Source organism: Eptatretus burgeri, chromosome 3, assembly GCF_056783735.1.
Source record: "Eptatretus burgeri isolate ZD-2024b chromosome 3, Ebu_testis_v1, whole genome shotgun sequence".
In the NCBI taxonomy this organism is placed as follows: Eukaryota; Metazoa; Chordata; class Myxini; order Myxiniformes; family Myxinidae; genus Eptatretus; species Eptatretus burgeri.
In genome coordinates this window covers 11,810,526-11,838,025 of record NC_140963.1, presented here as the reverse complement: position 1 = coordinate 11,838,025, position 27,500 = coordinate 11,810,526, and the positions used below count along the sequence as shown (strand labels likewise).

The 27,500-nt window shown below is 42.7% G+C and overlaps 1 protein-coding gene across 1 annotated transcript in view; it reads right to left on the bottom strand.

The window, feature by feature from the left end:
• LOC147029402 (alpha-catulin-like) overlaps positions 1–27,500 on the bottom strand; it is a 471,136-nt gene that overhangs the window by 88,061 nt on the left and 355,575 nt on the right. Inside the window, exons 6-8 of the mRNA XM_085872117.1 lie at positions 13,197–13,289; positions 8,145–8,295; positions 2,653–2,690 (exon numbers count right to left, since the gene is read on the bottom strand). Coding sequence (XP_085728243.1) covers positions 2,653–2,690; positions 8,145–8,295; positions 13,197–13,289 — 282 coding nt within the window. The remainder of the gene's footprint in view (positions 1–2,652; positions 2,691–8,144; positions 8,296–13,196; positions 13,290–27,500) is intronic.

The following is a 27,500-nucleotide window of genomic DNA, read 5'->3' as shown; positions in this document are numbered from 1 at the left end:
GCTCAGGTGTCCTAAAATCCTCTGCCTGCTCTGCTGCTCTTCCACATCCTATCTCTTCCCATTTCGCCGTCACTTGCCCGAGGTTAAAGTTAGAGATTTGCATCTTCCATCTGCTTGGAAATCAGCCGGTATCACTGCATTACAAACCAGAGAGTTGGTGTTCAAGCCACCCAATGCTCGCCTGTTTATACATTTATCGTTTTTAAAAGACTAGTCTAATAATATTTTTTATAAAGCATTGCAGTGAAGTCTGATCGAAATAATTTTAAAGCAATATATGTATTTGTATATTGTAATCAGTAAAAAATAGTGTGGTAGATAAAAACATTAGAAAGGAAATAACTTGCACCAAAAACTTTAACATTTTCACGCTCACGCTGAGGCTGACGCTCATGCCGCTATAGCTCTCTGTTCTTCGAACAGGCGAGCTAAAAAGGAACAGAAACCGATCACCTTAGCACCAAACCTATCAGCTTACTTACAATCATCAGCAATGTCATGGAATCCATCATAACAGTTGATATGAAATCCTTCCTTTTCTCCAATGGCCTTATCTCAGATCATCAATTTGGATTCAGACAAGGTTTCCACCTTGGAAATTCTGCTCCTTCTCTCCAAACAATGGATCTCATGCTTTTGATCCAGTCTGGCATCCCACCTTGCTTTCCAACTCTTTGCTTATGGTGTCCAAGGTAAACTGCACACATGGCTTACTGACTACCTCTACTCTTGTAGTCAATGTGCGGCACTTAACGGAATCCTATCATCTCCTCTCCCTGTTAAGGCTGGAGTGCCACACGGCTGCATTCTGGGGCCAGTCCTATCCCTGATCCTTATCAATGATCTCTGATTTTCTGGAAAATCTCCTTTATCTCCTTGTAGACGACTCCACCCTCTACCGTGACACCCCTCATCCTTCAGGAAGGTAAGCAGCAGCCATGACAAAATCACAAGCTAAACAGACACTTGGAAAATGTCTTTTAATCTCGAAAAATCTCACCTCTCACTATCTCTTTCAGAATGGACCATCTGGAAAACTGACCGAAGGCATTCTACTTTCTTTTAACCCTCTTGCGAAAGTTCAGTCACTCAAACCTGGGTCTCACGATCAGCCATAATCATTCTTGGGCAAACCACATTTCGAAGTTGGCCTCCAAAGCCAGTCACCAACTCGGCATCCTGCGTCATACAAGTCTTTCCTTGGCACACTTGAACACAAATCCACCGACAAGGCCTTTATCCGCAGCTTGATCGAGTACTGCTCTCCCTTCTCGGCTGGTGGCACTGCCTGACACCTTATTTAGTTTGATGCCGTGGAAACCAAGTCCTTCAAGATCATTGGAATCTCCCGCAATGAAGCTGAGTGTTTGGGCTTATCACTCTCCCATCACAGACAGGTCGGTGGTCTCTCTGTCTTCTACTGCATCCATTCTGGTCTTATACCCTCTGATCTCTCTGTACTGTCACCCCCCCCCCCAACCTCAGGTTTCAGTGGGGTGCATGTGGTCAACAAGTAACCCCCTTGTGATGAAAACTCCCAAAATCCATGATCACTGCTCACCTCCACTCATTCGTTGCTATTTTTTTTTTTCTGCCTGTGGAATCAACTTCCACATTCTCTTCAATCCAATCTTCCCCCCAGGACAGCTGTCCCCCACCATCTCACATCATCCCCAATCCAAAACCATGACCTTTTCTACCCCCATTAACCCTCCCAAAACCCACCTCTTTCCAAGTTTACAGTTTTTCCTTCCTTAGAATTTGGTTCTGTATCCATCTTGTCCACCCCGTGCATCCTCCCTCCCCATTGTTGTTTCTCCACATCCCTTATTTCTCGAAGTCTCCCTCTATTTTGTCCCTCAACCCTGCTGTTTGTGTGTACCCCCCCTCTCTTTCTGCTGTTCCTTTTCTTCTGTTATGTCCTCATCCATTCGATGTTCTCGCTCCCCCACGAGCCTCAGCATTGTGTACAAAAAAACCCCATTACATAACACCCTTCTCTCTCAATTATCCTCACCATTAATTACATATCTTTATGTTGAAACGTAGCTTCATTAAGTTAAACCGATGTTTATCTCATCTCTGATTGCAATGTCATAGTTGAATCAACATCATAAATCCGCCCGAAGTTATACCCAAACTACTGCCAAAAACAGCTTCCTGACTCCTGAGCAAATAATATAACGTGATTTGCCATTGGCTCGTCAGGGGGGAAGGTAGTAGATCACAATAGGAAATTTTAAAAGTTTCGACTCGGACATGGCACACAACAGCGTGCCCTTTACAAAAGGTGTCACGGGATCTTCAACGCCCACAGGTGAATTCCAGCAGGTGGTACCATCTTAATGCGTCCTCGTATGCAAAGAAAAACAATGTAGCACACGTATCGTAGAACTCGAGTCATTTCTAATGGCAAGTGTTGTGATGTAGAGCTGTATTTGTTAAGACAGCTTTTATCTTGGGTAGCATGCAACAAAAGGTGAGATATCTGAAGATGACATATCATTTTGAAAATAACCATATCGGTGTTCTTTGGGGATTTTTTTTTTTTTTTAGAATGGATTCAAATTGTTCAAAGAAAATGGAGGCAGGAATAAATAAATAATTTTTTTTGGCAATGAACAAGGGGAGAGTAGATGCATCATTACTCACCACACTGTGAGGCAGTGACTGATACCTTCGTTTGTCACCTGCAAGGAACATGCATGACGTCACAACATTTTTCATCCCTCAACAGTTTCATTTAACATGCGATTTATGATGCAAACAATGTAGGAAACTCGTCTGAGTGTTCAAATGGAAATCCATACAGGTGGCATACACATTGTTGATCACATCGAGCATTGAGATTCATTGGTTTAATCAGATCCTAAGCTGAGCATGCAATCTATACACTTGAATTCATTACACAAACTATAATGCATTGTTGCGCATTATTAGTCCCTTACCGGTTTCACTGGAGGGGACAGAAGGTTTGCTCTCGGTCTGTCCGTCCCACCTGTGCTTTTTCAGACCTTTTCCCCATTCCCTTTAACATATTCAACTGAAACTTGCTACATGGCTATATTATGATAAGTTACAGAACAAGTTCGAGTTTCAGGGCGTTTCGTCAATTTTTCAAGAGTTATGCCCTTTTTGGACGAAGAAAATATCACATTAGAAATGGATCAGTGCTCAGCTGCCCTGATTCCAACCCACTGCTTTACACCCATTGGCTGGACGGCTGGCCTGACTCCACTCCAATAAAATCATGCACCACCATTGCATGAAGCAGCACAGATCGGCAGGCCTCAGACCTTGTGGGCCTGGGTGTTCGCCCATGGCCCAGTGCAAATGGAATGATCCCATGTATATAACCATGTATTATGTTTTTGCTTCATGTATGTTCATCAGTTGTTAAAAATTATTTTCAGCACCGAACGCACCATTAAACACCGTCCAAATAAAGGGATGTGTTTACTGGTGCAAAAAAATCTGGCTAAAACCTAAATTACACAAACAAAAAAAACACCCCTCCATTTATTTCGCTTTTATGTAAATAGCATAATTAAAGGGTGTCATTGGATGGCCGACAGTTATGTACACTCACTTCTCTGTCTAGACGGAATTCGAATCCTGATCCAGCTGTGAACGGTCACTCCGGTCACATGCACGTTTTTGCTTCATGAATGTACATGGGGTTAGACATTTATTGCAAAGATAATTCTCACTCTTGTTTATCGAGCAATTTCAATTATGAACTTGGCCCAAGTTGTTGCATCTTTATTGAGGTACGGCAGTGTTACTCAAACAGTGGACCCTTCACACTCGAGCAGGAATTTGTAATTTGACCAGGGTGCCGGCAATAACTCATCAATACTTTGGCGAAGGACATCGTGCAATCTGTACTGTCCGAAAGCAACCGATGAGGGCAAATGAGTCGCCGGCTTAACAACTCATCTGAAGGATGGCACAGTCGGTCATTGATGCATAGCACCCTACCTGCAAAGCACCGGTCCAACAGTTTGCATTCGGGTTGGAAATCAAACCGAGATAAGACAGCTCAATGATGAGTAGGTTACCTGTGAGCCTTATACTAATAGCCCAAAATCACTGGAAATATTTCATTTTCTCTATATTCAGACATAACTGTTCGTGTCACCTTCTCATATCTCCAATGAGATGCCAATGAACCTTCAAAATTAAATAACTAAAAGGAAAGTGCTCTTATTGCTTCAATTACAAGCATTCAATTACAGATCCAACTGAATATTATGAATGCAAAAACGAATTGTGAGGGGTGGTATGAGAAAATAGGGAGAATGAAGATAAGGGGAAGGATCGAGATGAAAGGGTGCTCAGTTAAGCCAAAGCATATTATCGAAGGATATAAATATTTGGAATGTGGTTTGTTCATTGTGAGAAAGGAATGCAGTTATGAACTGGCAGCCAAACCATTCAAGCTGTCCGATGTCATAACTACTATTTCCTGCAGGGGATCGATTAGCCGAGTAAAGCGTTCGACGATCAGTGGTCTCTTAAGGGTTCGGCCTGGGTGAGCCTGGTCAACCAGACCATGAGGTGGCCACAAGGATGAGAAAATGGGAAGGGGTCAGTTAGGATTTTCCCGATGAGCCAATCGGTCAACATCATTAACGACTCATCAGTTCGAGTTCCTCACAGAGGAAGCTTTCCACAATGAGAGGTAATGCACAGCATTGCCTAGTCCATCGTGGGACCTGGTACGTCCCAATAAAGCTGTGCGGGAGGAGTGGCGTTTCTGCTGCTGTCACAAATCGATGCTGGTTGGACCACAATTCATCAGAAGAGCCCATTGACGGAGCAAAAGCAATAGAGAGGAGTTTACTACGAAGGTGTCTAAATGGGAGTTACGGGAACAGTCTTGTCCTTTGTTTTATGTCGTATTTTCATGTTTATATTGTACAATTATTGGAACTTCCGGTTACGGGCTTTATGAGCGCGGTGGACTTTGGCTCATACGTGCCTTCTTGCAGTTCATCAAAGCTTCGTTTTCCAGAGCTGATCTGTCGCATCTTTCTGTTGTTGTTTCATCGCTGTGTTGTTAATTGTATTTCCATCCAACTTTCCATGTTTTCCTCTCCCTTCTTTCCTTCCATATAAGTGCTGCTTCATCAGGATGAAGATTACCGCACTGCGGTTGCAGGTATAGAACAGCGCCAATACAACCAACAGCCCATTGTGGTGTATTATCTTGTTGTGGTGTATTATCAAATTTGTGTCCTTGTGATCGACTGACCTTCTCCACAAGGCTTCAGACAGCAAGTGTGCCCATTCTGTCTGTGTTCTCGCTCGTGCCTCATTAAGCTTTATTCATACTGAGTGTTCTGCTGTCACTCAACTTTATTTAATTTCTCCCTCTTCACTTCAAAAACGAAACACAACACATTTCACTTCAAAAATCACAAACTCAATCTGCCTGTTCCCGTATATCTCACCATTCATTATTTATCCCTTCCATCCTCAGTACCTCTTAATTGGAATAACATTCCTCCCTATTGAACAAATTTGCTTCTTCCTTTAAAAAGGTTAAATAACATTTAAAATGCTTCATTCACCATATCTCAACAAAAGGAACACCCATTAGTTCTTCATCTTTATTTCGATTTCTCTTCTTCACACTTTGCTTCTTAAAGTTGCGGAAGTCACAAATGCTGGGTCCATCGAACGTCCCTCCGTACCGACAGCACGGCTTTCCTCCATGCCTTCAATAACCCCCAATTCCAACCCTCTTGTGATGTCTGTCTTCATGTATCTAAATTGGGGATCATGGGAAGTCCAATCTGTAGAGCTTGCCTGCACATGACCATCAACTCCCCTTCACATCCATTAATGGTGTCAAATCCCCACAGGTCAATAAGCTCCCCGACTTGCCCACATCCTCCAACTCCACTCCTTCTCTTTGCCTCCAAATTCAACATTCCTCCAACTCATGTCCCCCCCTTCATGCTTCTCCCCACCAGCTTCATTCTCATCCTGCCCCCTCACACCGCCTTCTCCCATCTTACTCCTCACCCACACCCTCCCATCTTCCCACTCACCCCATCCCTTCCAAGATTCCCCCTCACATCGGCCTCCCATTCACTTCGAGCTTTCCTCCACCCTGTACCCTCCCAAGTTCCCACTTGCCCCACCACTTTTCCAAGTTCCTCAGCCCATCTCCACATTCCTGAAGCCTGCCCACAGCATTTTCCCCTGCTCCTAACTGTGAGGACCTTCAACATCCAAGGGCTCTGCTCCAACCTGACATATCTCTCAATGCAGGTTGCTGCTGATAAATGAGACATAATCTCCTCAACAGAATCATTCCTTCCACAGGTTATCCCTGGATCCTTCGTGTCTCTCCCTTGCTATTGTCTGCTCCTGGTCAACAGGCCCGAAAGTCATCCTGGCAGCGGGGTTGCAATTTACATCAAAAACTTCATTTCTCACTGTCCGTGTACTGCTCATACACATCCAAACCCCCAGAAGTACCTTTGGCTGCAACTTCCCTCCACTCCAACCTCTTGTTTGGTCCTGACAGCTTGTCTTGTGCCATCCTCCTGACAATGACGACTCCATTTTCCCTCTCTCTTCTAATGACTCAACAAGGAGTAACTTTAATGACCAATCCCAACTCTTTCTCTCATTTTCTCATATGTGGCGATTTCAATTGTCACCATGCAAATTGCATGGGTGTTGGCACCTCTTTCACCAGCCATGGCACTGCAGCAAAGAGCTTCCATGACTCCATGGGCCTGACTCAATCTGTGAACTTTGTTACCCAGATGCCTGTAAATGGCAAATGCTTCCTTATAAAATTGGTTCCTGCTAATATCTCTTGTTGTTGCTCTGTTCCAATTAGTTTGTCTGATCATGCGCTTGAGACAAACAACATCTCTCTGGATAATTTCTGCATGCGTGGAAGTCAGACAACATCATTGTATTACATAAACATGGTGCAAAAATTGATCCTCTTCACTGCAGTCCGAACAGCTCACTTACAATAATCATCAAGGTCATGGAATCCATCATTGCGATGACATCAAATACTTTCTTTTCTGCAACAGCCAAATCTCAGACCATCAATTCAGATTCAGACCAACTCACTCTACCCTGGACATGCTGCTTCTGCTCTCCCAATAACGGATGGAGGCCCTCAATGTCAGACTTGAGATCAGGGCCGTCTTTCTAGACATATATTGAGCATTCAATACAGTCCAGCATCCTGCCTTGCTCTCCAAACTCTTTGCCGATGACATCCAAGGCCAACTGCACACGTGTGACTTCCTCGACTCTCGTAGCCAACATCTTGCACTCAACAGCGTCCTCTCATCTCCTTTCACTGTCAAGGCTGGGATGCTCGAATGCAGTGACTTGGGCCCAGTACTATTCCTAATCTTCATCAACAATCATTTTGACTCTCTAGAAAGTCCTCTTTTTTTTTCTTCACTGATTACTCCACTTTCTGCCGTGACATCCTTCATCCTTCCGATAGACATTGCCCTCCTCTCTGCAGACCTTGATAGAATCATGAGCTGGTCCATCACTTGGAATATGTCTTTTAATCCTGACAAATCTCACACTTTCATTCTGTCTCTCCGAAAGACACCCCATCCCCCAATACCGACTTCTTTCACAATCCTCTTGAAGTAGTTCAGTCACTTGAAGATTTCAGCCTCACCATCAGCCATTATCTTTCTTGGGCAAACCACATATCAAAGTTGGCCACCAAAGCCTGTCCCGACTGGGCATCCTCCATCATGCAAAGTCTTTCCTTGGTATACCTGAATTTATATCTGCCTACAAGACCTTCATCTGCAGCTTGTATTTTTTTGCCACCTCCAAAACATCCACCCACTTTCCTCCCCACCCCCTCTTCTGGCAATTTCAGCAATTTTAGCAATTCTAGCTACCCTCGACAGTTCATTTGCTGACAGAGACAAACCCACAGACGGGATGATCAGAATACTCAGGCACCCCACATACGGCGACAACATGCATAACTACAATGACCCGTGGATACTTATTATTTAATTTGATTAAAAGATCTAGTTCTGCTTTAAAGATATCCCCCCCACCCCCATCAACAACAACAAAGCACTATTCACATATACAACAATCACAAAGTAAGACACACATCTGACCTTTCCGTCCATGAGAGAAATCCTTGATTTCCTTGAGCAACAGATGCATGTCCACTAGTTGTGCTTCCCAGGCCTCGCAGAACACCTCCAGATTCTCACATGCAATCTTGCTACTCGGATGTAGAGCCAGGGTCTGAGCTGCAGACGTAATCTGCCCAGGATTTAGAGAGCTAAGTTATCTTTTTTTAAGGGATTATACCAAGCTATTTCTGTATCGGTTAACAACATGATTCACTGTTATCAGTAAGAAAATAAAACTATTTTATCTGGGAAGATGCATTAAGCTTTTAATGTCCATATTTATCATGGAACGTACCAGAGTTGATCAAAAAGCCTACAGCCAGAGAAGGAAGAAACACAATCAGGGATGTTTTGTCGTCAAAATAAATCGTCACAAAAATATATAAAATTGAGAACAATTCAGGATTTTGGGGATGGAAGCAAAAAACGTAAAAATAAACAATTTCGAATTCATATTGAGAAGTGACTTCATATCATGAACTTACTGATCATTCCTCATAATATTTGTCATTGTTCTGTGCAGTTACACACGACCAAACTATGAAAAAAATTTGTTTGATGACACTGGCCAACAAGTCACTTTCATTAGTTATAATTCTAGGTGGGCTAGATCGCTCTTTGGGCGCTGATTGTAAATGTGTTGGTGGTTTTCCTCAAGCATGTCTAGTTTTTTGTGATGAGACTAATCAAATTTGAAAGGTTATTGCCTTAATTATAATTAATTAAGGCAATAAACTTTCAAATTTGATTGGAAGGTAACCACAACTCTCCCACATACAAAGATGGAGTTCAGAAATTGCTCGATGCACAACAAAAAATGGGCTGTCACATGTTCTTGAAAAGACTAATTTTTTTTACATTCGCATCTAGATTTCTTTCCTGAAAACCTTGGAGCGGTGAGTGACGAGCAAGAGGAACGCTTCCATAAAGACATTCAGACAATGGAAAATCGCTTCCAAGGTTTCTGGAACGAAAGTATGCTGGCAGACAATGGCTGGATGTTGGATCACAACAACCAAGATCACGCAACATTTTTAAGTTGTCAGACTTTTCATTTTTAATAAGTGTGCACAGTACTGCATAAGTTCAACCAAGTGAATGATATGTATAACGTTTATGGGAATTATACTGAAGAATGAATAAAGATGTCATGTCAACCAGCCTAATGTGTGATATATTTATATATATTTTTTGTACACAATGTTGAAGCTTGTATAAGAGCTAACACACAGAACATATAACAAAGGGGGAGCAGGAGACAAGAGGGGCAGGGGATGGAAGCACAAAACAGTGGGGAACAGAGACATTAGGAGATCTGTGGAAGGGAGAGGGATGGGGCACAGGGTAAACAAGATGGACATTACAGGGACTTTCAGGAAGGAGAGCAGGGAATTTGAAGGAGGTGGGTTTGGGTTGGATGAACGGAGGTAGTAAAGATCATGGTTTTGGATGGGGGAAGATATGAGATGGTGGTGAACAGCTGTTTTGAAGACCTGGAGGAAAGAGTGGGATTGAAGAAAGTGAGGGAGTTTGTTCCAGAGGCGGGAAAAAAGAGCTGTTAGGGTTCCAGCAGGTTTTCACCAGTTGGGGATTCACCAGATGAAAGAGTGAAGGTGAGCATGAATTCTCGATTTTGGTAGTTTCACCAGAAGGGGGTTGCTGGCAGACCTTGAGTGTCATGTGGAAATATGGGGGGCGTGGGGGAGGGAGGCTGGCAAGGAGACAGTATTAGACAGAAAGGCCACTGATATGTCTACAGTAAGAGAGTGAGAGACCCAAAGACTCATATCAGCCTCATCGCAGGAGATGGCGATGATCCTAAATGCCTTGGTTTCCACAGCGTGAAACCAAGAAAGGTGTGAGGCGGGAGCACCAGCATAGAGGGAAGAGCAGTTTTCCATCAAGCTGCGGATGAAATCTTTGTGTGGTCAGGAGCTCAGGTGTGCCAAGGAAGGACTTTGCACAATGGAGGATGTCCAGTTGGTGGCTGGTTTTGGATGCCGGCTTGGAAACGTGGATTTCCCAGGAAAGATCATGGCAGATAATGAGATCCAAAAGCTTGAATGATAGGGCTTCGACAAGAGGATTGTTGAGAAAGTATATTGTTGGACCAGCTTGTGATTTTATCCAGATCTGCAGAGTGAAGAGGCTGCTCTTTGCCGATTTGAGGGATAACAGATGGTACGGCAGGGGCTGGAGGTCATCAGCAAAGTGATAAAGAGGATTTTCCAGAGAGTCAGAGAGATCATTGATGAAAACCAGAAAAAGCACAGGGCCCAGAAGGCTTCCTTGAGGAACTCCAGCCTGGATAGGAAGGAGATGAGAGAATTCCATGAAGGGACTCACATTGACTGCGACAGGAGAGGAAGTCAGCGAGCCAAGAGAGGAGTTCTCACTGACTATGACCAAAATTGTGCTGAAATTAACACCAGTCATATCCCCATAACTCGATGAGCTATAAGAAAACTGAAAAGAGATTTGGAATCAGAGTGCAAAACCAAGAAAAGTGTGTTTCCATCTTTGATGAGGGAAAAAAGTTCGACGTTGTCGAGCAGTGTCATTGTCAAAACACGAATCGAATAGATGTGACTTTTTATTGAACCTTTAATGATCCTTACCATAATACATTGGTGAAAGTAAAAATTATTATTTCTAATGCAGCCTACGGCTGCTGGATGCATCATTGCAGGGAGCAAGGCTGTGCTCGTGATGCAGTGCCCCGTTTCCAGCTTGCAAGTACTCATTTTACCGACCTCAAAGGGATGCCAGGCTGAGTCAATACACCTGGTGCAGTTCAACAGCATGACAGGGGCTCAAACTCAAGACCCAACAATCTTAAACCAGCCACCTTAACTGTTAAGCCAACACCATGCTAAAATAAAAATTGAAAACTTTATTTAATTTGGCTCCACTGCAACCAAAAAAAACTCACCCTCTGCTGGATAGCATCTGTCACATTACATGAAGTGAGCAAGTGAAAAGGAAGAAATTTCATCAGGGTCATGAAAGCCATTGAAAAACAAGTTCTCACTGCCTGTGAATATTGTTATGATTGGTTTATCTGGTGCCAGGTGAGCTTGTTGATAAAACACAATCAATTTAAAAAATTTTTTATTGACAATTCATTCATGTGCCATCATTTCCAGGGCAAAGTTAACGATGTGATCGTGTGCTTCAGACAAAACGAGTACATTTCTATTATGTAGTCCAATTTTCCCACGACTTCCACTCTGATTTTTATCGTCTGGTATAAATTCTCTACGATGGGAAATTACATGTGAGCATGTAAATTTCACACTGAATATTCATACAGCTGTGTTGCCTGATTTCCTGCCTGCTGGTATTGGTCGGTTGATGTTAAAGATCCCACGAAGTTATTCGTGAAGAGTAGGTGAGCTATCGCTGGCACCATGAACAAGTTACAAATTCCTGTCCTGACTATGACTGGTAACACAGTGACAAATTCTTGCCATGAGGCTGCTTTGGTAGAACTGAATCTGCTTTCGGGCAGGGCATCAGCGCCAGTAGTAGTAGCAGTGGTGGTGTTGTCAAAAACCTCTTTTGGATTAATTTTTGAAACACTTTTATTCATATAAATGAATGACGTACTGGCCACAAAGTGAGACCAGTTCATTTCTTAAGTAGATTTTTTTTCTCTCATTCAACAAATGATTTGACCAAAGCCCATATTACATATCAGAGAGATTGTTAACCTCAAAGTAGATCATGAGTTGTTGTTGTTTAGTATACAGCCTGTGGTTGCTGCTTGCATCATTTTCTGAAAGCGTGGGTGTTCCGCTGATCCATTGCCCCATTTCCAATAAGGTGGTACTCATTTTGCTGACCTCGGAAGGATGACACGCTGAGTCAACCCACCTGGTGTTGTTTCATGACAGGGGTTCAAACTCAAGAACCTAAGATCTTCAGCCAGCCACCTTAACCGTTAAACCACCACCAAGGTTGTAGATCATGAGTAATTCAAGAACAACAAGGAAGTCCCAGATACAAGACAGACATTTGAATCATGCTTCAGAAAGTCAGAACCAAAATCGCTTGCTTTTCTTTGCCTCTGTGAGAGAAATTGTATTTTTTATTGTTTCTGTTTCCGATCATAAAAAATATACTTCTGCTCCTGTAAAAGAGCTCTTGAAATTAACCCAATGCTATGAAATTAACCCAATTAAGCTATGAATGGTAACACGAAACTATGACAGATTGTAAGCATGAATGATGTGCTCGTTATTTCTCCACATTTGTTGAGCATTCCTCACTTCCTTGTTGGATTCCTCTTGTAAGTCGTTACAAGTGACAGAAATAAATGTCAGCTGACGATATCCACAAACCACTCCAGGACGAGCAATCAGATATCCTCCATGCAAAATTTCACCAAGTAAATGGGTTTTCCGAAGCTTTTGGAAATGCTGAACTATGGCTTCTCTCACATGATTGATGTGAAAGGTTGCTCATATTTACAATACTTTGAAGGTGAGGTGTCAACCTGCAGTGAATTCGTACCGATTATAGAAAACAATACATCACTGGTGTTCCGTACAGATTCCAGCTCTCAATTGATACCAATGAAACAAAATAAATAAAACGTCAATGGGCTGCTCTTATCGGAAGAATGGATCATTGCGGGTTCAAAGAAATACTGGAGTGGATCCCAAGGGCCAAAAGACAATCAAGAAGAATTATTGTTGGATGGACAAGATGAAATCAAAAAGTTTGCAAAAGTGAGTTGGATGAGATTCGCCAAAGGCACGTTTGTGGAGGAGTCTTGGAGAGGGCTTTATCCAGCAGTGAATCGACAAGGGATGTTGATGATCATGATCCACAGGAAGTTTATAAGGTTTTATTGATATTTCTGTACTTTTATGGAAATGCAGTGGACGATTTCACTTAATTCACAGAAAAATTTGAATGCCCCACATTGTTTGCGATTCTGATTAAAGCACATTTTTGCTGATCACTCATATGATGATGTGCAAAAACAAAGTGTGCTTAATTAAAGAGTGCCTGTACACGTCATACCTGTGGACCCATAACTCTGAAAGTATTTCCTGCATGGGCACAGGTGATGTCAAGCGGCTCGGTTCCTGCAACGTGTCGTAAAAGTTGGCAGGTCTGTTGAAGACAAAACACATGCCAAAAATGAATCTTTGAGCTGATTCTATCCCCTTCTCTGAAAGAAATTTTCAAAAGTTTTTACTGCAATTTATGAGACGCACAAGGAATGAAGAAAAAGAAAACGAAAAATAAATAAATCCAGTCGCGAGAAGAATCCTACGCAATGCTCTTCCAAGTACTACTCGAAATCACTCTCAACAATCAACACCAGAAAAGTGCGTTCTTGGAGGGTGGGAGGGTGGAAAATAAAAATTCCATGAATCAAATATTATTGTATTATGATATCATCACGTTTGCTAACAATTCAAATGATGAATAAAATAATTACGAATGATTGATCAATAAATTGTACATGTATCAGTAGTTATTATATTTGATGCTTTCCAAGCAACTATTGAAACTTAATTAAGTTATTGCCACTTTGATAGTCCTACAAAACATGACAAGGCCTACGTGTGCTTGCCTGTAAGAAACTTATAATAAACATGAATAACTAGAATGGCACTTGGTAGAGCACAAACTGCTGCCAGGCTGAACAATTTACATTTTGTAACCCACTGAATACTGATCGGCCGGATTTGCATCCATACCTTAACCAAAACCTCATCGGCATGTTCTTGTCACCTACCCAACATGTCCACCAAGTTTCATCCGAACTCGTCCACAACTTTTTGAGATATCGTGCTAAATATCGTTTTTGGCCCGATCTCTCAATCGTGAAGAATCGCATTAAAAATTCTCGTATCCGGATCTTCAACAATTGCCAATTGATTCGTCATCCTTACACACCGAACCTGTCCACCATGTTTCGTCCAAATCCGTCCACAACTTTTTGAGATATGCTGCTCACAGAGACAGAAAGACAAACACACAGGTGGTGAAAACATAACCTCGATTCATCTTTGTAGGGCTGCAGAATGAGCATGAAAATGACGGTGAAGTGGCAACGAGTTTCCTCCCAGCGAATTTTGATATTTTTTATAAAGTATGGGCCCTGACTACTTCACACACCAAAAATACCCAGAATCCCCTTGGGAGAACATGTTCAAGTGACGTCATCAAGATGGCCTCCATTTTTATTAAGTTTTTGTATTTTATTTTTACATTGAGGGTCCCTCATCCCTGTGTCCTGATCTGGAATAAAATGATAATAGCATCTGATTTAAATAATTTTGGAAGGCCTTATATCTGATTTGTAACACATAAAGATTACCCACAATCCTTATGGAGGAGCATTGCTCAAATTACGTAGACAAAATGGCCACCATTGTCATCACCCTCCTGAATGAGGGAACCGCCCGATGCCCGAGGCAGAAGTCCTGGAGGTACATAGACTCCATCTTCAGTTGCAGAGATATGGTCTTCTGCAGCAGCTGTTTGAAATAGCCTAAAGCTCATCACAACTTGCACACATCCCATAGGAATTTAGGGTGTCAATCAGATTTCTCATACCATATTCATGATGTAATTGGGTCATGAGGCCAACATGGAATGGTGGTATAACTTGACTTTTATCATGGTGACTGCAGTAAATAAGGCACTCGGATAAAGAAATGTATCTACGTCTGGTAGTCTCTGTTGACTTGTAATCTTGGTCTGCTGAATCAAACGCTTGCTTGTCAATAAGCCACTGAAGTGTGCTTTTGAGTGACTCAGGAACAAACGCAACTGATGCATTAAGATCAATTTATTGGGTATTAGGGTATTCAGTTGTTGGTTGTAATTTTTCTATGTCTCTGCGAATAATACTAACTGCACGGTGAAGTATTTGGGAATCATTGTTGTAACCAGAACCATCATCATTCTCAACCAGGTCTTGCTCGATATCGGATTCTGATACTTCAGTCATCTCTCTCACAAGATATCCCACTGTTATGCTACTGGAGCATACAACATCCGGCAATCCTATCTGACTGTAAAATGCTATCTCGTCTCCAAAAATTTCGATCATTTTTTTTCTTAACGTAAAATGACCGTGTCTGTTTGGCAGTGTCAGGATCCATGTCCAGTTTGACCAAACATTCTCTGTAATGTTTGAACAAGTCTGATAGAGGCACTGGTGTTCCATTGTCCAACCTTTCCTTGAATTCCAGGTAGACATTTCTCGCTGCTTGATTGAAAGTAGTCAACACTTTATTTCTCTGTTTTACGCTTATTAGCCTCTGGAATTTGAAGAGGTCATGTTTTGATAGCTTATCTTTTGGTATTTCGCATTCTTTGTAAATATATCCTTCTCAAAAGAAAGACGTTGGACAACAACCTGATTTCCTGCAGCAATAGCCCCCCGAAGCACATTCTCACAAACTTCTGCCGGCTTCATATTCGCTGCTGTACGTTTTATTCCTTTCTTTTTATTCTCTGGTTCTCCACAAATGAAACAGTGTTCATCCCAGGAAAAGGCTGATGTTTTTTTTTTCTCTTGACAGCCTGGCTAATTTCAGCTGGTGGTCATTGGAATTACTCCCTTCTTGTCTGCGTTTTTGTGCTGCTTGACGTTTTCGTGAATCCGTATAGGTAGATTTGCAGGCAAAAATGAAATCGGATCAGGGACACCTGAGGTGTCTCACGAAGTGGCAGTATTTCATCAGCAACCTCATCTTGTCGCTCCTCGCATGATTTTCTAAAAGTTGATAATAATCCCTTCGATGCAATTGTCCATGCGTTTTCTTTCTCAGATAAAGGTCCTTTCTTTCCTTTGCAAATTATACAAATATCAGTCCGCAAGACATTCTCAGAGTCCCAACTTGTAGATGGCTCTTGCTCGTCCATTGTTCTCATCTAAAGATGTGGTCCTAGAACAATAGTAATGAATCTATCCTTAGAAAAAGCAGTAACAGATGCAGAAATTAATACAAGGGACATAAACTAACAAAAATACAGCAAATAAGGATAAGGTATCCACGGTCATATTATGTTGAACGAAGAAATCCAAGAACAGAGTGAACCTGAAGTGTTCTGGTAAACTTGCCAAGAATAAATAAAGACAAATTAAATGTAATGGTACCCGGTTAGAATAGGTACACCGTATCCCTGCATGTTGTAAGAGGTGACTAAAAGGGTTGGTGTCAGGAAGGGCATCCGGCCATAAAAACATTGCCTCAAAAGGAAACCATGATGAGTACAGCTTATGGGCAGGGTACAGCCTGAAGTACCCCGTGGGGGTCCTCACCCCTCTCATTAAAACTCAAGGTGGGGAACCCGATCTAAGTAAGGGAGGAAATTTTTCCATTTATGATGACCAATCATCTGATGCCCCACGTGGAGATCAGCTTCTGAGGTTTGGCACATGGAATGTAGGGACAATGACAGGAAAATCAGGAGAAGTGATTGAAACATTGGTCAGAAGAAGAGTGGGCATATATTGTGTGCAGGAGACACGATGGAAGGGAAGTGGTACGAGAATGGTGAAGGGTAGGCAGGGACAGAAGTACAAGTTTATGTGGCAAGGGTGCCCGGAAGGCGTGCATGGTGTTGGTGTCATGTTTTCTGAGGAGTTTGTAGACAGTGTAGTTGAGTGTGACTAGAGTGAGTGAAAGGTTGATGATGGTGAGAATCGTGATCGGAAAGCTCTTGGTGAACCTCATCTCGGGATATGCCCCGCAGGTCGGTCGAAGCGATGAAGAGAAGAACATGTTCTGGTGTGCGATAGAGAAGTTGATGGAGAATGTGAAAGATGAGGAAGTTGTTGTGGTCGGAGGAGACTTGAATGGACATGTGGGAAGGAGTCCAGATGGTTTTGAGGGAGTCTATGGGGGTTATGGATATGGTGTGAGAAATGGAGAAGGTGAAAGGATCTTGGAGTTTGCTGATGGAGCTGATTTGGTGATTTGCAACACTCAATTCCAGAAAGCGGATAATAAGCTTATTACAAACACGTCAGGTGGGTCGACGACAACCATTGACGACCTGATGGTGCGTAGATGAGATAGGGGAAACCTCTGGGACACAAAGGTGATCCCAGGGGAGGAGACTGTTTCACAGCACCACCTGGTTGTCTGCGATATAAGGGTGAAAGGTGCGCGGAGAATTCAGCGGGTGAAGTACCAACCGAGGATGAAGGTGTGGAGGTTGAAAGAGGCGACAGTGAAGGAAGCATTAAGAGAGAGGATGAGTATGGGAGAGGATGATGTGGTTGAGCTTGAAAGTGGTTGGATGTCAATGAAAGATAGTCGATTGGGAGCCGTTGGTGAGGTATGTGGATGGACAAAAGGACCACAGAGGCACTTGGAAACATGGTGGTGGGATGATGAAGTTGGAAAAAACGATTGAAGAGAAGAGGAAGAAGTTCAAGGAATGGCAAAAGGCGAAGGGTACGGTGGAAGAAGAGGCTGCACATGAAAGTTATAAGGTAGCCAAGAAGGCTGCAAAGAAAGAGGAAGCAAAGGTACAGAAGGCTTATAGGAAAATGTTCGGAGAACGCTTGGATTCGGAAGAGGGTCAGAGAGCGGTATTCAGGATTGCAAAGCAGATGATGTGACAGGGGTGAGTTGCTTGAAGGAAGAAGTGGGACAAATCGATGTGGATTCAGATGGAATTAAAGGAAGATGGGAGAGATATATGGAAAGGTTGTTGAATGTAGAAAATGAATGGGATATTAACATAGAGAGCAACCCAGTTTTAGGACCAGCAGAGAAGATAAATGAGAAGGAGGTCAAGGAAGCTATAAGAGCAATGAAGAGTAGAAAAGCAGGAGGGCCGACGGGAGTTGTGGGAGATATGTTGAAGGCAGTGGGAAGTTGGGGTGTGAAGAGAATGACAGAGATCTGTAATCTGGTGGTGAAAGAAGGCCGCATTCCAGTGGATTGGGAACCGAGTACCCTCGTCCCTCTGTACAAGGGGAAAGGTGACCCTGTGGACTGTGGCTCCTATCGAGCAATAAAGTTGTTGGAGCATGGAATGAAGGTATTGGAAAGGGTGTTGGAGAAGAGGATAAGGAAGAAGGTAAAGATTGACGAAATGCAGTTTGGATTTATGCCAGGAAGAGGAATGAGAGATGCGATTTTTATTGGAAGACAGTTGCAGGAGAAGTACATGGAGAAGAGGAGGAAGTTGTTTTTTGGGTTTGTTGATCTGGAGAAAGCATTTGATAGGGTTCCACGCGAAGTAACGACATGGGCATTGAGGAAGTGAGGAGTGGAGGAATGGTTGATCAGAGTAGTGATGGCCATGTACGAGAGAGCACGCACAGCTGTAAGGACGAAGGACAGAAACAGTGGTGAGTTTGAGGTGAAGGTGGGAGTGCACCAAGGGTGGCTACTAAGTCCACTTCTATTTGTAGTTGTGATGGAGGTGCTGGCTCGGAGGGTAAAGGAGGGTTTACCGTGGGAGCTGGTGTATGCAGATGATCTGGTGTTGATTGCAGAGAGTATGGATGGACTGAAGGAGAAGATGAACAAGTGGAAGGAATGTATGGAGGCAAAATGTTTGAAGGTGAATATCGGAAAGACGAAGGTGATGGCAAGTGGTAAAGCATGTGGTGAGGTGGAAAGGACTGGGAAGTGGCCATGTGCTGTGTGCAGGAAGGGTGTCGGAGTGAACTCCATTCAGTGTACAATGTGTGCTGAATGGGTTCATCGAAAATGTAGTGGGGTGAGAGGGTCATTAACCAGTGTGGCAGCTACATTCAAGTGTAAGGTGTGCATCGAGGGAGCAGCAGATGAAAGAAATGTTGAGTTGGATCTTGGAGATGGCGTGAAGCTAGAAGGTGTGAAAACATTTTGCTATCTCGGAGACATGCTGAATGGAGAAGGTGGATCAGACTCTTCGACGGTTGCTAGAGTGAGATGTGCATGGAAGAAGTTTTGGGAACTGAGTGGCGTGCTGACAAATAGGGGAGTGTCGTTGAAGCTGAAGGGAAAGGTGTATGTTACATGTGTGAGGAGTACGATGATTTATGGGAGTGAGACATGGGTACTGAACATAGAGCAGCAACAAAGGCTGGAAAGGGTCGAAATGCGAATGGTTTGGTGGATGTGCGGAGTATCATTGAGAGAGAGAGGAAGACAAATGATGACTTGCTGAAGATGATGGGAATAGAGCCAGTGATGGATGTTGTAAAGAGAACCAGGTTGAGACGGTTGGGTCATGTGTTGAAGAAGGATGAAAGTGACGGGGTGAGAGGAGTGTTGGAAATGAGTGTAGTAGGAAGTAGAGGACAGGGAAGACCGAGAAAAAAACTTGGCTAAAGGTGGTGGAAGAAGAAATGTGGGCAAGGGGATTAAGAAGGGGAGATGCAGAAAATAGGGCAAAGTGGAGAACATTGTCATAGGGCCCGCAAGGCTAACCCCCCCCCCCCCCCCCCGCTTTCGCAGGGATAATGGCCTTAAAATGCTTGTTGGTAAAACTCTGTGATGAATTGAGAATGAAGAAGAAATGAACCAAGAATGAAACAAAAATGAACATCATTAAATATAAAGGTTAACTGCTAGTCACTTTAAACTCTGGGATAATCAATAATGAAATATAAATTAATAACATTGAAATGAATATCATCAACTCATAATAAAAGCACTGGAATAAAACAAAACTGAATAATTTTAAAGCAAACTATCAACTCTGAGCCGACCTCCTAATGTTTTAATTAGCAGTCGATCAGGCCGAGGTCACATTTGCCACGGCGGCCGTGGGGTCTCCAAAATCTACGGCCACTAGCAATTATACAGTGGCCACAGTATTTCCACGGTCACACAATGTAGCAGTCACATATGTTTTAATAAATTTCAGGGTTATTGCACCTGCCAATAGTTGGCAACATAAGGTTTCCTCTCACAATATTACTTTAACAAATAACCAGGGGTGTCACATAATTTATATGGTATAATGTTTAGCCGTGCAATGAAAAAACAAGTGTTGTCAAAGCTGAACAAGTAGAAACCCAGAGTTGTCAGTACTTTACTCCTGGTTATCTCCCTTTCATTCATGTTAACTGTTCCACCATAATATTCAGAGTTGAGAAACTAAAAAATGAAAGGTTGTAAAACTTTGACAGCATAAACTCTGAGCACTACAATGGCCTATTTGGTTATATCATGGGCTCCGTAGTTGGTGCATATCGTGTTTCAAGCCTGGTCAAACCTTCATTGTGACTTTTATGGGACCCACGCCGTGGCTTAATGGTTAGCGCGTCTGAGTACCCATCCTCATTCGATGTACACACCGCACAATCAACCTGCTTAGGTATATGAGGGAGTCACATGAGGTGACCGGCTATCGCGGGGGTGGTTTATCCTTGGTTTCCTCCTGGTTTTCCATCATATTAAGTAGTACGGAGTAAGAAATGGAGAATCCGTCGTCATATAAGCGAAATACCCTTGAGTATGACGTTGAACACCAATCAAACAAAAAAACAATGACCGTTTAATGTTGAAAAAAATAATCTGTGATCACCAAAGTCATGTAATGTATGCTAATAACCAACAAGCATGAATTTGCTACACATCCTGGGTTAAAATTGAATGGCAATTATTAAACAAGGGAATAACCAGTGATGTCAGTTTGCAACATTGATTCGTTCTTTGCTCTTAAATTAAATAACACAGAAGCTTGGCAAATGCTACATGCTTAATATGATCGGCCAATGATCACTCTTCCTTTTACTGGAAAAGAAATCTATATGACAGTTATTAAACAGTCCACCAAAGTCTTGAAACTTTGTTTTTCAGTTTCTTCAAAATTGACTTATCCTGACATCTCTGGATTTCCCCTTGTGGTATATATATATATATATATATATGGCTGCCAAATCACGTGACCGATGACGTCATTAATTTTTTTTCCTGTGGGCCATTTTATAACCCTCAAAAAAAATTCATACTGATCACATGTAGCGTTCTACAGATGCAATTATGATGTCATTACAAAGGCACCTATGATGTCATCAAAAAAATCACTTATTTCCCATGAGGAGTACTTGCCATGTGCCAAGTTTCAAATTTTCCTTGGTGAGGTTTCAAAAAGAGGTCCAAAGTTTTTCCATTTTGTTCAACATGGTGGCCAGACCACATGACCTATGACGTCATAATTATCAACAAAACATTCTGCATGAGTAGTCACTCCTGTGGTAAAAATTTCCTCTCAATCCAACAAGGGGTTGTGGATAAAAGTACAAGTTAAAAGAAGTACAAGTTAAAAGTACAAGTTACAACAAGATAAAAGCCTTCTCCCAATCATCAGCAAGGTGATGGAATCCATCATCGCCTCAGATATGAAATCCTTCCTCTTCTCCAATGGCTTGATTTCCAATCATCAATTTGGTTTCAGACCAGGTCACTCTACCCTGGATATGCTGCTTCTGCTCTCCCATCAATGGATGGAGGTCCTTAATGCCAGACAGGAAATCCGAGCCGTATCCCTGGACATATCACGTGCTTTTGACACAGTCTGGCACCCTGCCCTACTCACCAAACTCTCTTCCCATGGTATTCAAGGCCATCTCCACTCATGGCTCGCAGACTTCCTCTCCTGTCGCAGTCAACGTGTGGCCCTAAATGGAGTTCTTTCATCCCCTCTTCCTGTGCAGGCTGGAGTTCCTCAAGGTAGCGTTCTGGGCCCTGTTCTGTTTCTGGTTTTCATCAATGATCTCTCGGACTCTCTGGAAAATCCTCTATTTCTCTTTGCCGATGACTCCACCCTCTGCCGTACCATCTGTCATCCCTCAGACCGGCAAGCAGCAGCTTCTTCGCTCACTGCAGATCTGGATAAAATCACAAACTGGTCCAACACGTGGAACATGTCTTTCAATCCAGACAAATCTCACACTCTCACTATGTCTCTTCGAAAGGACCGTTTACAAAACCCCCCCATCCACTTTCTCAACAATCCTCTGGAAGAAGTCTTTTCTGCCATGACCTTTCCTGGGAAAGTCACATTTCCAACCTCGCCTCAAAAGCCAGTCGCCAACTGGGAATCCTCCGTCGTGCTAAGTCCTTCCTCGGCCCTCTAGAGCTCCTGACCACTTTTGTCCGTAGCCTGATGGAGTACTGCTCTCCCCTCTGGGCTGGTGCTCCTGCCTCCCACCTTTCTCGGCTTCACGCTGTCGAAACCAGGGCATTTAAGATCATCGGCATCTCCCGCAATGAAGCTGAGTCTTTGGGCCTCTCACTCAATCACCGCAGGTTGGTCGGTGGTCTTTCTGTCTTCTACCGACTCCTCTCCAGCCTTGCCCCCCCTGCTCTCTCTGCGATTTGTCCCCACCACATTTCCACAGGGCGCTCAAGGTCCGCCAACAACCCCCTTCTGGTAAAACTACCAAAATCACGAATCACTGCTCATCTTCACTCTTTCATTCCTCTTTTTTCCCGCCTTTGGAATAAACTTCCTCACTCTATTCTTTCCCATTCTTCCCTCCAGGCTTTCAAAACAGCTGTTCACCACCACCTCTTATCTTCCCCCATTAAAATCCTCGATCTTTTCTACCCCCGATAATCCACCCAAGCCCTCTTCCTTCATTTCTCCTGCTTTCCTTCCTGAAAGTCCCTGAAATGTCCATCTTCTCTTCGCCATGTTCCCCGTCCCATCCCCATCCCTCTCCCTTCCACAGTTCATCTAATGTGTCTGTTCCCCCCTGTTTTGTCCCTTCCACTCCCGCCCCTCTTGTCTCATGCCTCCTTGCTGTGAGTTGTGTGTTAGCTCTCATACGACCCTCGACCAAGGTATACAAAAAAAAAAAAAAAAAAAAGTTCTGTGCGGACAAACAAACAAACAACCATACAGACAAAAGATAAACAAACAAGCCAGAAGGCGACATGGGTGGTCGCTACATAATTGCATACTAGCCATACAGTTTTTGACGGATCGGGCTGAAAATTTTTGACAAAGAGGTTGATTATAGTGTGCATAAAAGCGCGGACGCCGATTTTTGATTTTCGAAAAAAACAAAAGATATAAATATTTTTCGGATTTTTTCAAACATTTCAAAGTCCCGTTGCTGGGCAACGGTGGCGTCCATAGCAACGGTGCTCAAAAGCATAGAACTAGATCCTGGTATGAACCTACCAGTCAAGTTTCATCAAAACCGGTCGACTCCTCTGGCCTCTCGAGCTGTCCATTACATACAAACAGACAGATGGAAAACCTGAGAATAACGGTAGTCTAGCGACCACCCAACAGACAAACAAACGGATCCAAATACAGTACCCTCTACTTTGGCGAGGGTAAAAATGAATAAACTCGGTATTGTGAGGTGGAAATCCATGTAGGAGTAGATAATAAAAATAAGCATTTTAAATATAAAGATATCTCGGGCCATGGAGGAGCGAAACTACAGAGGATGGCAGTTCACATAATGAATTAAAGGAGACAAATAAATTGCACATGAGTAGATGAGTAAGGGAAGGGAAAAAGGAGGTAGGTTGGGGTGCGTCAACGAGTGACCTTATAACAGTATAAAACGTATAACAGTATAACGCAAGTATAAAACAGCAAGAGTGGGTACGGTAAAAAAACATTGGATGACAATGGGGCAGCAATCTTGAAGAAGTGGGGTAAGAGGCATCAGAATATCAACACGGAGTTGGAGTTCCACAGACGACAGAAAAAAAAGAGAGGGAGGAATGGAGGAGGTGAGCATCATGGTGGAGGCCAGGGTTCCAAAAGTGGTGGGAATTCCCCCTCCCCCTCATCCCCCAATTAAAATAGGGTCAAGTGTGATTTTTGCTCCCCCAACATGCCACCCCCACAAAAAAAAATAGAGAATATCGAGGAGGGGTAAAGAGGGAAAGGGAAAGAAAGGTGACAGAGGGAAACATAAACAGGGCAAAATTCCTCAGGGACTTGAGAAAAGCCTAAAAGGATGCCATTCGCTCTCAACTCTGTGGGGCAAAAAAAAAAAAAATCTCCAACAAGAACAGATGGCAGTGGCACATCCCAAGACACGGATTCAGAGGACCAAGATCAAGCTCCGATGGAAGATACGGCCACTGAACCTGGATCTTCATCGACACAAGTTTCTGAATCGTCTGCTTTGAATGAAGCCATCACATCTCAGGATGTCCAGAAAAGCCCCTCACTCATAAAATGACAAGTCTACAAGAGAAGATACTTCTCTGCATGCATGCCCCCACAAGCCAACAACGTGTGGCTTTAGGCAAGATAGAAATGGCAGGTTTCGGGCAGAATGGTTGAAGACTTGTCCTTGGCTGAAATGGGATAGCGAGGCAGCCAATAGATACGGGCAGCATTTTGCCATGTTTGCCAACGGGCACATCTTTGGAGAGTATCAGCAACAGGCAAGTCAGAAGATGCATTTTTCCAATGAGGGTACACAAATTGGAAAAATGAGATGAAGCAACAGACAGGTTCGTAAAGCATGAGAAAAGTGATTCGCACTGCCTTCTTGTGTACAAAATGACCAACATCTGGCAAGGTGAAGGTGCGTCAGCAAAACTCAACAAAAAGGTGAAGGTGCATCAGCAAAATTGAAAAATATATCAGATGGTGACAGTATGCTTTGTACGTCATTTGGACACTAATTCATTGATGTAAAAATTCTTATTTCACATACTTATTTATGCTCACTCTCACACTGTCAGGAAATTAACATGGAAATATGGCAGAAAATATTGGAATCATCCAAGTTTTGAGTGCAAGAACAATCATCATTTGGAGAGGATGGTTCATGATAAAGGGATAATCACAATAGCATTTTTCTGCTGACTCATCCGACTGCGAGTGTGGCCTCCCCCAGACTGCAGATCATCTTGTGCAAGACTGCCTGAAATATCGATCGCCGAGAGGTAGGATGGAAAGAACTGCAGCACCTGGCCACAAGGACAGAGGCTATCTGAAAACGGCTAACCTCACGTCGTAGACCAACAACTAAGACACACCAGACTAACGAAGAAGAAGAAGCTTTTTAATTTTTTTGGTCTCATGCCAAATAAAATAAAATAATCATACAGCTAATGTAAAAAAATTTTGTCTGGAATAGTTTCTCAAAGAGTTGGCTAAATTGCTTACATATTTGCATTAGTGTCTGTGCGAAACCATTAATGATGAAAAATGATGTTTTCTGTGAACGTCAGAAAAATGATAAATTAAGAGGGGACGATGACATCTACTTCTCTCGTCAAAGTAACATCTGCTTTATAACACACTGTTTTCACTGCACAAATTGAATGGTAAAATGGAAAATTTTGATATATTGCACGAGTTCACTGAAGCATTATATCTTAAAATATCAAATTATTATCAATCGGTGTATGCCAAATTCGAGGGATTTTTTTTAAACCAAACTTTTGTTTTAAAACTGCCATTAGTTTGACAATTGTCTTTTTCGACAAAAAGGACATATGTTATGATTTGTTGTTTCATATTTTGCTATATAATGTGTGCGACTTTCTTTTTACCCCGTGGGGTCTTCCACCCTACGGGGTCGAAGCGCCGCCCGCGTTCTCTCTTTTCTTGTGTACAGTTCATTTAAACGTCTATTTCTCCATTATTCGTGAACAGAATTTGATGAAAATTGACAGGCATATACTAGACACATATGTGCAGGCATTAACTGAGCCCAAAGTGCGATTGCTGCCCTTCGGGCCGAGGAACGCCCCATTTTGGCCCATTTTCTTAAAATTGTTATTTCTCGATTAAATTATTCGTAGACGGAACCGAACCAAACTTGACAGGTGTGTTCTAAAGACCATTCTCCAGGCATTAACTGAGCCCAAAGTGCGATTCTGGCCCTTTGAGCCAAGAAACAGCCCTTTCGGCCCGTTTTCTTAACATTGTTATTAAAAAAAAAATTAAATGCGCTGGGTGATGCCCAATGCAAAATTAAGTCGCAAATAATGATATGAAACGAGCCTCACTCTTGCGAGGTGTTCTGGTTTCTTTTTCTGATGCGATGAAAATCTTACCAAATTTCAAAACGATCTGTCGTCCATGCTATCGATCACCTGAGAGTTGTACGAATGAACTCCCATGGGGTATGTGAATGAACTCCCATGGGGTATGTTCGCAATTCGAACTTGTTTCATGAAACCTTCTCCTATAGGATGAGGAAAGGCTAACATAGCTATTGTCGGGTTTGTTTCTACAATTAGCACCCCCAATTTTTCATGGTACCCTCGAGTTTCTTCAACAACTAACAATACAAAACCACCACGTTGGGTTTTTTATTTCTGCCAATGTCCGAGTTGTATCTCAGAGCCGGCTGGAACTTACTGAATTAAACTTTGCATCAAGAACGCAAATATATAAAAAGCACGTGGGGTTGACATAATGTTTTTTCTGCTTTGACCTAATTTTTAGCTATATTTAAATTCCAGATAAGGTATTGTCATCGCGCACCGTCTGTCCGCCCATCTGTCTTCTTTTTCGAGTTCTCCGGTCAAACCGCTGGGCTGATCTGGCTGAAATTTGGCAGCAACGATCCCCGCCTGACTGGCAAAAGGAATTGCAAAGCTCGTTTTAGGTTACATGACAAAGTAAGTCAAAATAGCTGACTTAGTAAATTTCTTCAAAAATCTTCTTCTCCAGACCCACAAGTCAGAATGCTACCAAATTTGGGTTACAACATTAGACCAGGGTAGAGATGTTAAATTGTGGTGGTCATGCCAATCACATGGCTGGAAGTGTGTCAAAATGGCCGACTTGGTCAATTTTTGGGAAAATCGCGAAAATTCCTTCAAAAATGTTCTTCTCCAAACCCACAAGTCAGAATGCTACCACATTAGACCAGGGTAGAGATGTTAACTTGTGGTGGTCATGCCAATCACATGGCTGGAAGTGTGTCAAAATGGTCAACTTGGTCAATTTTTGGGAAAATCGCGTAAATTCCTTCAAAAATGTTCTTCTCCAAACCCACAAGTCAGAATGCTACCACATTAGACCAGGGTAGAGATGTTAACTTGTGGTGGTCATGCCAATCACATGGCTGGAAGTGTGTCAAAATGGTCAACTTGGTCAATTTTTGGGAAAATCGTGTAAATTCCTTCAAAAATCTTCTTCTCCAAACCCACAAGTTAGAATGCTACCACATTTGGGTTACAATATTAGGCCAGGGAAAGATATTCTCCAGGTCCAGTGGTCCTAGTTTTAAGGTAATGGCTAAATTATAGACATTTTAACATTTTTCATCATAACTCAACTCGAGTTTGTCCAATGGGAACAATGTTGCTGGGAACTGAAACCCGGCAACAACAAAATTGCCCTCCCTAGATAGCCTAGGGAAAGCCATGTTTAAACTTCATCAATCAATTTTGCCAATGTGGA